This window comes from Heteronotia binoei, chromosome 3, assembly GCF_032191835.1.
Source record: "Heteronotia binoei isolate CCM8104 ecotype False Entrance Well chromosome 3, APGP_CSIRO_Hbin_v1, whole genome shotgun sequence".
NCBI lineage: Eukaryota > Metazoa > Chordata > Lepidosauria > Squamata > Gekkonidae > Heteronotia > Heteronotia binoei.
In genome coordinates, this window is record NC_083225.1 from 19,954,657 (window position 1) to 19,967,547 (window position 12,891).

The window sequence follows — 12,891 nt, forward strand, 5'->3', positions numbered from 1 at the left end:
CAGCTCAAGAATCTGTTGCTATTCGGGCATAAAACAAACACAGCATACTTTTAAATTTTTGTTTACAAAATATTAATGGGTTTAAAAAAAAGAAGGTAAAATTAGATCATGATCCAAAATTTTATATCAAAGATTTCAGGTTTTCACGGATGGCATCATCATTAGGGGTTTGTAGAATCTTTCGGGCTCAAGTGCCGTGTTCTACTGGAGAAAGTTTTTCTTCCAGATGTTTCGTTCTCAGCTGCAGAGAACATCCTCAGTGGCGTTGTAGCCGGAGCAGGCGTTCTGACCTTCTTGGCTGCTGTGCATTGTAGTTTTATAGTTTTCCAGTCCCTATTTTTCCAGGAAACCTACATTACTGACTCTTATGCAGAGGTACTTTTTCTTGGCTGCAGTCCACTTGCCCGATCGTTGTATATCGTGATTAACATTAAGACTTAGGAACTCCTTCCCCAGAGAGATTTGTGGGACTCCCTCAAATGTCTTTCACCAGGTTTCATCTGGCATATCCCCAATGACAATTCCTTGCCCTCCTAGTGTTGCTCGCTGTTAATTGGGTTTATTTTATCATTCTAACTGTATTTTAATAGCCTAAACCTTTTTATTGTTATGTTCTCTGCCTCGTGGACTGTGATCAGGTGGAAAGGCGACATAAAAAAATGTTTTAAATGACAACAACAAAAATTAACCACTCCAAGTGGTCTGATCTCACCTATTCTGTTAGTTTTTCTCACACACATACCCCCCCTCTTATTTGCCAGAAGAATCTGATCAGCCTCTTTCGCCCTCTGAAAAGGGCAAGCCAGACCCCGTCAAAGAGGGCCGGGTCAGTGGGTCAGCTGCAGAGCAGAAGGGGTGGACATGGGGGGGGGGGCACAAAGGGGCCACAAGTTGGAGACAGAAAGGCCATTATATATTTGACTTGAACTTTTAATGCTGCCTCCCCAGGGCCCTGCTCGAGGCAGCTTACAAGTAAAAACAATACCATTAAAGCAACAACTTATCAAAATAAAAATGGGCCGTTGAAAACCAGCCAAGGGCATAAAAGAGCATAAACATATCCAAGAAAGAGACCTGAAACCAGGAGCATAGTTTTTAAAGAGCTTAGTTAAAAACCTGGGTAAAAAGAAATGGTTTGGAGAGGAGGAAGAGGAGACTGGATTGGATAGAGAGCCATGGTGTAGTGGTTAAGTGTGTGGACTCTTATCTGGGAGAACCGGGTTTGATTCCCCACTCCTCCACTTGCACCTGCTGGCATGGCCTTGGGTCAGCCAGAGCTCTGGCAGAGGCTGTCCTTGAAAGGGCAGCTGCTGTGAGAGCCCTCTCCAGCCCCACCCACCTCACAGGGTGTCTGTTGTGGGGGAGGAAGGGAAAGGAGATTGTGAGCTGCTCTGAGACTCTTCGGAGTGGAGGGCGGGATATAAATCCAATGTCTTCTTTTTCTTCTTCTATACCCCACCCTTCACTCACAGTGGCTTACAATCTCCTTTCTCTTCCCCTCCCCACAACAGACCGTGACAGGCACCAGGTGAGCCTTATTTCAAAAGAAGGACATTTCAAAAGGAGCCACCACTTAAAATGACCTGCCTCTTATCACCACCTGCCACACCTCTGAAGAGCACGGAGAGCAAGGCTTGGGAAGAGGATCTTAACTGGTGGGTGGGAACTGGAAAGAATGGAAGGAAGCAACACTTCAGCCTACCCTAGAGCCATCTAAAGCCTTAAGAAAAGAACCTCCACTTTAACAGTCCCCAGAAACAGTTGGGTAGCCATAAGAACATAAGAGAAGCCATGTTGGATCAGGCCAATGACCCATCCAGTCCAACACTCTGTGTCACACAGTGGCCAATATGTGTGTGTGTGTCTACACACACACACAAATATATACTGTGACTAATAGCCATTGATGGACCTCTGCTCCATATTTTTATCCAACCCCCTTGAAGCTGGCTATGCTTGTAGCCGCCGCCACCTCCTGTGGCAGTGAATTCCACATGTTAATCACCCTTTGGGTGAAGAAGTACTTCCTTTTATCCGTTTTAACCCTACTGCTCAGCAATTTCATTGAATGCCCACGAGTTCTTGTATTGTGAGAAAGGGAGAAAAGGACTTCTTTCTCTACTTTCTCCATCCCATGCATCATCTTGTAAACCTCTATCATGTCACCCCGCAGTCGACAGTCGACATTTCTCCAAGCTAAAGAGCCCCAAGTGTTTTAACCTTTCTTCATAGGGAAAGTGTTCCAAACCTTTAATCTTTCTAGTGGCCCTTTTCTGCACTTTCTCCAATGCTAGAATATCCTTTTTGAGGTGCGGTAACCAGAATTGCACACAGTATTAGAATTGCACACAGTATCCAGTGAGGGCCTTTCAGCACTGGGCCGTAACAAAATATGCTCTGCATACCAGGTTTCCAGACACTGTAGAACCATTTTCAACTATTAAGCTCCCCCCACTATAAAAAACTGTGAAGCTATTTCCTGGAGTGAGAGAACAGAGAATCACGAGGGGGAATCCTACTGTGCAGTTCACCTCCAAGCGGGCTCCTGGAACTGCAGCATTCACCCTACCTAGGCCCACCGTTAGTTACAGCAAGCTGTTTGCAAGAACTGCCAAGCAGCCACCTACCACTTTAAGGCATCTTATAAGGCCCCTACTCCCCCCCCCCATCACACACACCCTCTTCACTACCTTTCGCACACTCCAGCCTGCAATTCTTCTCGTTTCCACTTCTATAATCCCATTTCAGAATGCTATGAAGCACTACTTGAGTCACAACTGCAACAAAATTCTGTTTTGCTATTGCGGAGACACACTTTTATTGGCCTGTTCCGACAGGAGCTGCCTCCTAGCTCTGGGCGGCATTGCTTCAGGGAGCTTGTTTCTGCTGTAGACCCCACTGTGACACTGCTGATCGCTGCAATTGGTGGCTTGGTCTTCTCTGCTCCTCCTGTGTTCTCAGCTCTGCTGCAAATCCTGTGTGTAATGCCTCCCTTCATTGCCATTAAATAAATATTGGCGGGGACAGGAGGTTTCAGGATCTGACTGCAGCGCTCTCTTGGCTGCCAGCCGCTGCAGGATGTTACGGCCTTGAAACACTGCAAACTCAGAGGCTGAGAGGGACACCACAGCCCCGTTCTGGCCCAGGAAGCAAGAAGCTCCACACAGTCCTTCAGCTGCAGCCTCTGATATGTTTCTTGCAGAAAATCCAAGGTAACGGTCAGATTTTCGAAAAATGCACTGCCCTAGGAAGCTGGCTTGATCCTTTGGTGCCTTACTTTTTCGTTGGAAATATGCAAACTCTGATGGGTTTGTTAACAGACTGACTCACATTTTAAAAGTACTTCTGCTATACATAGAAGCAATTTCATGGCGATCTGACATGACCTGAAACTAATTTGTTTTGTGTAGGCTGAGAAACCAGTGGGCTCAAACTTTGTTCGACCATAAAGTTAAACTTCTCAACTTATATTTCTTCCCTTAAAATGTAAGAAATAGGGTTAGTTCATTAACTAGATAACCCCCTCCCCCTTCATTACTGGAATACATTATGGCCCAAATACCTGTGTAAGCAAGGTCAACGTGGGGCAATGATGCTCTGTATTCTTGGTGCTTGGGGGGGGGCAGTGGGAGGGCTTCTAGTGTTCTGGCCCCACAGATGGACCTCTTGATGACACCTGCTTTTTTTGGCCACTGTGTGACACAGTGTGTTGGACTGGATGGGCCATTGGCCTGATCCAACATGGCTTCTCTTCTGTTCTTATGTGACACAGAGTGTTGGACTGGATGGACCATTGGCCTGATCCAACATTGCTTCTCTTATGTTCTTATGTGACACAGAGTGTTGCACTGGAGGGGCCATTGGCCTGATCCAACATGGCTTCTCTTATGTTCTTATGTGACGCAGAGTGTTGGGCTGGATGGGCCATTGGCCTGATCCAACATGGCTTCTCTTATGTTCTTATGTGACACAGAGTGTTGGACTGGATGGGCCACTGGCCTGATCCAACATGGCTTCTCTTATGTTCTTATGTGACACAGAGTGTTTGACTGGATGGGCCACTGGCCTGATCCAACATGGCTTCTCTTATGTTCTTATGTGACACAGAGTGTTGGACTGGATGGGCCATTGGCCTGACCCAACATGGCTTCTCTTATGTTCTTATGTGACGCAGAGTGTTGGACTGGATGGGCCACTGGCCTGATCCAACATGGCTTTTCTTATGTTCTTATGTGACACAGAGTGTTGGACTGGATGGGCCACTGGCCTGATCCAACATGGCTTCTCTTATGTTCTTATGTGACACAGAGTGTTGGACTGGATGGGCCATTGGCCTGACCCAACATGGCTTCTCTTATGTTCTTATGTGACGCAGAGTGTTGGGCTGGATGGGCCATTGGCCTGATCCAATATGGCTTCTCTTATGTTCTTATGTGACACAGAGTGTTGGACTGGATGGGCCACTGGCCTGATCCAACATGGCTTCTCTTATGTTCTTATGTGACACAGAGTGTTTGACTGGATGGGCCACTGGCCTGGTCCAACATGGCTTCTCTTATGTTCTTATGTGAGTCAGAGTGTTGGACTGGATGGGCCATTGGCCTGATCCAATATGGCTTCTCTTATGTTCTTATGTGACACAGAGTGTTGGACTGGATGGGCCACTGGCCTGATCCAACATGGCTTCTCTTATGTTCTTATGTGACACAGAGTGTTTGACTGGATGGGCCACTGGCCTGATCCAACATGGCTTCTCTTATGTTCTTATGTGACACAGAGTGTTGGACTGGATGGGCCATTGGCCTGACCCAACATGGCTTCTCTTATGTTCTTATGTGACGCAGAGTGTTGGGCTGGATGGGCCACTGGCCTGATCCAACATGGCTTCTCTTATGTTCTTATGTGACACAGAGTGTTGGACTGGATGGGCCATTGGCCTGATCCAACATGGCTTCTCTTATGTGACACAGAGTGTTTGACTGGATGGGCCACTGGCCTGATCCAACATGGCTTCTCTTATGTTCTTATGTGACACAGAGTGTTGGACTGGATGGGCCATTGGCCTGATCCAACATGGCTTCTCTTATGTTCTTATGAACTGCAGCTCTATGGTGGATATAGATTTTCTTCAGGAAGAAAAATATGACCTTTTACTATTTGGTGTGCATTTTAACCACCTGCACTATTGAGGAAGGCCTTGCTGCTGAAACATGTTTGGTTTGAATGTTTTCACTATTTGCAATGTATTTTCTATTTGTAATGTATTAAAGCTTTGCTAATTTATCATATGTAACCAATTAGTATTTATTCTACTAGACGTGAGCAGTGACGCATTAAAGCTCCTACCCTGCCACTTTTTTTGTTATTTAGTTTTTAAGGTGCTCCCGGCCTCTTGCTCTTTTTTACTGCTACCAACAAACACATCTCCCATCTCACTCAGGCCTTTTGTCAGCCTTCTTGGTTATTTGTGTAGGCTAAGAATCTGGGAAGAACCCTACATTCTGTGGATGTTCTACTCAAATGATGTGAAGGGAACCTCCAGCTGACTAACCCCCAGTATGGCAGCACATTCAAGAGATTCTGGGTTGCCTTCTGGCGAATGTTCTCAGTTTGGAGCCTCTCTTGTAGCTCTCCAGAACCTGAGACTGGGCCCGAGGCCAATTCATCCTCTAGGGTTGACTGTATCCCTGGCAAAGGTGAGGGAACTGTTCTACCATCTTCTCAGTGAGAAATGTTTGAAGAAGAAGAAGATGATATTGGATTTATATCCTGCCCTCCACTCTGAAGAGTCTCAGAGCGGCTCACAATCTCCTTTACCTTCCTCCCCCACAACAGACACCCTGTGAGGTAGATGAAGAGATTGGATTTATAGCCCGCCCTCCACTCCAAAGAGTCTCAGAGCGGCTCACAATCTCCTTTCCCTTCCTCCCCCACAACAGACACCCTGTGAGGTAGAGGAAGATACTGGATTTATATCCCACCCTCCACTCCGAAGAGTCTCAGAGCGGCTCACAATCTCCTTTCCCTTCCTCCCCCACAACAGACACCCTGTGAGGTAGATGAAGATATTGGATTTATATCCCGCTCTCCACTCCGAAGAGTCTCAGAGCGGCTCACAATTTCCTTTACCTCCCCCCCCCCCACAACAGACACCCTGTGAGGTAGGTGGGGCTGGAGAGGGCTCTCACAGCAGCTGCCCTTTCAAGGATAACCATTGGCACAGCTATGGCTGACCCAAGGCCATTCCAGCAGGTGGAGGTGGAGGAGTGGGGAATCAAACCCGGTTCTTCCAGATAAGAGTCCACACACTTAACCACTACACCAAACTGGCTTTGAGGCGGTTTCAAGCCCAGGGCTCAGTGTGGGAACCACCCAGGCACTTCTTATTTCATCTTCCAAGTTACAGTAGACTCATACAACTGAGATTAAAGCATATATACAGCAACACTAGCAACGAAAAGTTATTTGATTTATTTGACCAGAGACTTGCTCCATTCCTACTCCATCCCATTTTCTTGGGCCTGCTTTTACTAGGTCTGTATGGAAGTTTTAAAAATATCTGGGATCCGAAAATGCTCTCGCCCAGTGATAAGTAGGGTTGGTTTATGGACCCTGACCTCTAGCCCATTCAACAATAGGCAGGAGAAGGTGGTTACCGTCTGGTCAGTGCTGTGGCATATGCCAATCTTCTGAACCCTCATTTATTTGAGGCTAGAGACAGTCACATACACCCACCTAATTCTGAGCTGCATTTTTAAATTCCTGAGACTGCTAGTTGTTTTCCTGCGAACTGAGCAAACACAGCATCTCAGCCGTACAGAAGCTTCGTGGTGGCCGAACACATCATCACTAAAGTTAGAAATCCCCCTATCTCATGTGGCTTCAGAGGTCTATCATTGGCTGAAATCATTCTGTTCCTAAAAGAAAATTTGCTTTTGAAAATATGGTGAAAAGGTCAATTCTTGGAATGTTTATTCTTTGTGTAAAAAAAACCCCCCTAACATATATTTCATTGGTGGTTTTTAGTCAACTCTTCCCCACCCGTTCATGGTTTCCATTCCATTCCTAGAAGGGGATTAGGCTGATTCATGGAGGAAAGGTCTATCAAAGGCTACCAGCCCTGGTGACTGAGGGGAACCTCCACATTCAGAGGCGCTAATCTTCTCAATCCCAGAGCCAGGGGGGAACATCAGGGGAAGGCTTCGGTCTCTATGCCCTGTTGTTGGCCCTCCAGAGGAACTGGCTGGCCACTGTGTGAGACAGGAGGCTGGACTAGATAGACCAGGGGTCCTCAAACTTTTAAAATAGGGGGCCAGTTCACTGTCCCTCAGACTGTTGGAGGGCCGGACTGCCGTTACTGTACAAGGCCACGGGCGGTCAGTTCTCCGTCTTCTGCATCTCTCTCCCTTCCCCACACCACACACCCCAGCGTGGGAACTCCCCTCACCTCGGTATCGCCTCACACTCTGTCTCTGCCGCCTCAGCCCAGTGCCGGAAGTGTGCATTGCTAACGCGAGTTTAGATCGAATGTCACTTCCAGTCTGATTTTGCCATAACCCAGCGGGCCGCATAAACGTCCTCAGCGGGCCGCATCTGGCCCACGGGCCGTAGTTTGAGGACCCCTGAGATAGACCCTCACTGGTCTGACCCAGCAGGGCTCTTCTGATGTTCTTCTCAGGGGAAGGCCTCAGCCTCTTTGCCCTGTTGTTGGCCCTCCAGAGGAACTGGTTGGCCCCTGTGTGAGATAGGAGGCTGGACTAGATGGACCCTCCCTGGTCTGACCCAGCAGGGCTCTTCTGATGCTCTAGGGCCATGATGGCGAACCTATGACACGCGTGTCACTGGTGACACGCGAGGCAATTTGGCTGACACACCGGAAACCAAGGAGCGTGGCGAGCCGCGAGTCCTTCGGAGGCTGCTGAGCCCGTCTCGGAGGAGCAGCAGCTGCTAAGGTGAAGGCGAGAAGAGGTGGCAGCAGCGCAGCGGGCCGCCACCACCGCCTCTTTCCCCAGCTCCAGGCCGGGGGTGGGAGGGAAGGTTGGCCGACGCTGCCAGCGCCTCGCCTTGACCTGGGGGTGGGAGGAGACAGCCTCCTGGCGCAACCCGTCCCCCACCCAAAGCAGGGGCAGCTAAACGCGCCTCCTCCTCCTCGCAACAGGGCCGAGCTTTGCAACCCCCTTTTCCTGCCCTCCCCAGGGCCTGAGGAAATAGGTGGGTACAGCAAGAAAGAAAAAAAGAGCATTGCAAAAAAAGAGGCGGGGGGGGGGAAGAAGTGCCCTCCTTGGCGGGTCGCGCCTTTGCAATGCCGGGGCTTTGCAAATGCAGGAGCAAGGCAGGCGTGTTTTTTTCCGTTTGTTTGCACGGAGCGGCTGGGGGGGGGGGGAGGCAGAGATGGCATTGCAGCAGTGTGTGTGGGGTGCAATGCCCGAGGGGGCGTCGCTCTTGGGCCTGTTGTGGGGCTGCCCCCTCCTCCTCCTCCACCCGGTCCTAGTTTTTTTTTTTTGCAACCAACATGATCTTTCTCACTTTGCTCTCTAGCTCTTTCTCATGGCCGCCTGCCGGAGGCGGGGTTTCAGATTTAAAGGACAAGCTGCCCTTTTCAGCTTGGAAGAGGAGGAAGGGGGTGGGCGATGGGGGCTGTGTGTGGGTTGCAAAAGAGCAAGGGGAGGGGAGCATTGGGTCGCCCCCCTTGGCAAGCGCTGGAGGAGAAAAGGCGGGAAGAAAAAAAGATACACCTTTTCCCGCAGGGTTACCAATCCCCAGGTGGGGGCAGGGGATCCCCCTCTCCCCAAAATACCCCCCCAAGTTTCAAAACGATTGGACCAGGGGGTCCAATTCTATGAGCCCCAAAAGATGGTGCCCCTATCCTTCATTATTTCCTATGGAAGGAAGGCATTTTAAAAGGTGTGCTGTCCCTTTAAATGTGATGGCCAAAACTCCCTTGGAGTTCAATTATGCTTGTCACATCCTTGTTCCTGGCTCCACCCCCAAAGTCTCCTGGCTCCGCCCCCAAAGCCCCCAGATATTTCTTGAATTGGACTTGGCAACCCTAGTCTGACCTAGGCCGCAGACCGCGCACTGGATCCTTTGTGCCTGGTTCTCCTGCGGCCCCCTCATTTGGTGAGTGTGGTTGAAGTGACACGCGACCCGAGGAAGACTACACTTTCTCCCGATTTTCGACACACCAAGCTGAAAAGGTTAGCCATCACTGCTCTAGGGGAAGGCCTCAGCCTCTCTGCCCTGTTGCTGGCCCTCCAGAGGAACTGGGTGGCCACTGTGTGAGACAGGAGGCTGGACTAGATGGACCCTCACTGGTCTGACCCAGCAGGGATCTTCTGATGTTCTTCTCAGGGGAAGGCCTCGGCCTCTCTGCCCTGTTGCTGGCCCTCCAGAGGAACTGGGTGGCCACTGTGTGAGACAGGAGGCTGGACTAGATGGACCCTCACTGGTCTGACCCAGCAGGGCTCTTCTGAGGTTCTTCTCAGGGGAAGGCCTCAGACTCTCTGCCCTGTTGTTGTCCCTCCAAAGGAACTGGCTGGCCACTGTGTGAGACAGGAGGATGGACTAGATGGACCCTCACTGGTCTGACCCAGCAGGGCTCTTCTGAGGTTCTTCTCAGGGGAAGGCCTCAGCCTCTCTGCCCTGTTGCTGGCCCTCCAGAGGAACTGGGTGGCCACTGTGTGAGACAGGAGGCTGGACTAGATGGGCCCTCACTGGTCTGACCCAGCAGGGCTCTTCTGAGGTTCTTCTCAGGGGAAGGCCTCAGACTCTCTGCCCTGTTGTTGTCCCTCCAAAGGAACTGGCTGGCCACTGTGTGAGACAGGAGGATGGACTAGATGGACCCTCACTGGTCTGATCCAGCAGGGCTCTTCTGATGTTCTTCTCAGGGGAAGGCCTCAGCCTCTCTGCCCTGTTGCTGGCCCTCCAGAGGAACTGGGTGGCCATTGTGTGAGACAGGAGGATGGACTAGATGGACCCTCACTGGTCTGATCCAGCAGGGCTCTTCTGAGGTTCTTCTCAGGGGAAGGCCTCAGCCTCTCTGCCCTGTTGTTGGCCTTCCAGAGGAACTGGGTGGCCATTGTGTGAGACAGGAGGCTGGACTTGATGGACCCTCAGTGGTCTGACCCAACAGGACTCTTCTAATGTTCTTCTCAGGGGAAGGCCTCAGCCTCTCTGCTCTGTTGTTGGCCCTCCAGAGGAACTGGGTGGCCACTGTGTGAGACTGGATGCTGGACTAAATGAACCCTCACTGGTCTGGTCCAGCAGGGCTCTGATTATGTCCTTCTCAGGGGAAGGCCTCAGCCTCCCTGCCCTGTTATTGGCCCTCCAGAGGAATCAGTGTGAGACGGATGGTCCAACAGGGCTCTTCTTATGTTCTACCATTCCTTATCGAAGACGCAGCAGCATCCTCCAATCCACAGATATTCAAGACTGACTGATCTATGACTCCACTGGCAGGTACAACTGATGGGAATTGTGACTGGGGGGAAAGGGATGAACATATATACCGTATTTTCTTTTTATTATGTTTAAAATGCCAATGAAAAGTCAATAAAAGATAGGAAATACATTAGTTAACTTGCTCTTCTAAATCATTACCTCCCTAAGCAAATATAAATACCTCAGAAATCATTGTGATTTAGCTCAAAGTTAAACCGTCAGATATTTCTCTAGACGAGTCACACGCTCAAACTACCAAAGAACCATGTGCCTTATTAATATGGATTTAAGTGAATGTGACAGAATGCAGACAATCTTAAAATGAAATACAATACGATCTGCATGTTACAAATTTTGAGGCCAGACTGGGACCACACTGGACAGTCATAAAACATCTAATCAAAAACCAATTTGCATCTCAAGTGCCATTTTGCATGCATTAAGAAATTAATGACAAATCATACAAGAAGAATGTCAAAATGCAGGGGTGGCCAACGGCAGCGCTCCAGATGGTTTTTTTGCCTACAACTCCCATCACCCCCAGCCAGCATGGCCAATGGCTGGGGCTGATGGGAGTTGTAGGCAAAAAAAACAAACATCTGGAGCGCTACCGCTGGCCACCCCTGCCAAAATGTATGTTTCTGCAGCTACCTTTTCCTTCGCATTAAGTGGTCACTGCCAGGTCAGCCCGATGGCCACAAGCCCTGCTGCCTTGGCATTTTTGTAAAAATCCAGCTGCATGAGCCGCTGCCGGAGCGCAAAAGCTACACGGCCGCAGAGCAAGGAGCACCTTCGAGGCCGGCAGCATCTGCGGCCTCAGGGGAGGAGTCCCGGCTCATGTCCTTCCCTGTGTCAGGACCCCGCGGCCACACCCCGCCACCAATCCTGCCGCTCGGCCAAGCGGGAAAGCTCCGCTCCTCCTGGCTGACTCCGGAGAGGCGCTTCAGCCACCGCCACGTCCACGCGCAGGACCCAGCGCTGCCCCCACCAGGCCAGCAGCCCCAGCGCTGCCCCCCCCCACGTCAGGCCCGTAGCCGCAGCTCTGCCCTACCCGCCGGGCCCACCGCTGCCCCACCTAGCCAGCAGCCCCAGCGCTGCCCCCCCCGTCAGGCCAGCAGCCCCAGCTCTGCCCTACCCCCAGCCAGCAGTCCAGCGCTGCCCCCCCCGTCAGGCCAGCAGCCCCAGCGCTGCCCCCCCAGTCAGGCCAGTAGCCCCAGCTCTGCCCCCCCCCCCCGCCGGGCCCAGCTCTGCCCCCCCCCCGCCGGGCCCAGCGCTGCCCCCCCCAGCTAGCAGCTTCAGCGCTGCCCCCCCGTCAGACTAGTAGCCCCAGCACTGCCCCCCCCCCGCCAGGCCCTGCTTTCCTTCCCTTCCCCCCTGCAGAAGGGTGTGCGCCTAGGGCCTCCGCCCCCTCTTCTCCCTTCCCCCCACAACGGCGCCCCCCACCCCTCGAGGAGCCGGCAGCAGCGAGGGAGGGAAGGAAGGAAGGACTCCCGCCCGGGGCCCCCCGCCGCCTCTCCTGCCTCCTCCCCCTCCGGGCTCCCGCGGCGGCCCATCCGCTCCAGGGCGCGCCCGGGCCTTCCCCGCCTCCCTCCGCCCCATCCCGGCAGCCCCCCCCCCGCCCCGGTGCGGGCCGCAGGTCCTCTTACCCGGCCCGCCTCCTGCCCCCCTGCCCGCAGCCGCCCAAGGCCCGGCCTTCCCGGGAGCTCCCTGCGCGGCCCGGCCCGGCCTTCCTCCCACGCAGCAGCGCCCGCCCGCCAGTCCGCCTCGGGTTACGCAGCAGAGGCCGCCGGAGCCGCGCCGCCCCCTCCTCCAGGGGAAGGGAAGGGAAAGGGAAGGGGGGGCCGGCCAGGCCTCCGGGGGCCCCGCACTGCTCGCCCAGACACAAAGCGCGCCGGCCCAGCCACGCCACACAAAGGGCGCGCGGGCGAGGCGGAGAAGGAGGCTGCGCAGCGCCCCGACGGACGCGGCGGCAACAATGTATCCAGCAGCGGAAGCGGGGGGGGGCTCTGTGGGTCTCACTCACCGAGCGGCAGGCCCTTGTTGAGCAGGTGGGAGCTGCCCATCGAGGAGGCGGCGGCGCGCGTGGCGGGCACAGCTCCGGCGGGGTCTCGGGCGCAGTCCGGCGGCCCCGTCGCTCCCCCCCGGGCGGGCAGGCAGGCAGGCAGCCCCGGACGCTCCGCACCCGCCAGCCCCCGCCCGCCTGGCAGCGGCAGCAGCAGCAGCAGCAGCAGGGAGAGGCCGGCCGAGCCCAGGCGCAGCAGCAGCGCCAGCCCACGAGGCGGAGCTCCGCCCGCCCGCCCGCCGCTCCTGGTTGCCGCCCGCCTCTCCTCGCAGAAGCCGCGCGGGCGGGCTGGAGTGGATGGCGGCGCAGGGCCGGCCCGGCCGCAGACCTGCAGCCCCAGGGGGGCACTGCCCCCTCACTCCCAGGCAGGGCCTTCCGTGGTGCGGCCG

At 53.2% G+C, this 12,891-nt stretch overlaps 1 protein-coding gene across 1 annotated transcript in view; it reads right to left on the reverse strand.

Annotated features, from left to right (window-relative positions):
* CTBP1 (C-terminal binding protein 1) overlaps positions 1-12,573 on the reverse strand; it is a 58,050-nt gene extending 45,477 nt beyond the window's left edge. Inside the window, 1 exon segment of the mRNA XM_060233561.1 lies at positions 12,464-12,573. Coding sequence (XP_060089544.1) covers positions 12,464-12,503 — 40 coding nt within the window. The 5' untranslated portion in view covers positions 12,504-12,573.
* Between the last annotated feature and the right edge of the window lie 318 nt (positions 12,574-12,891).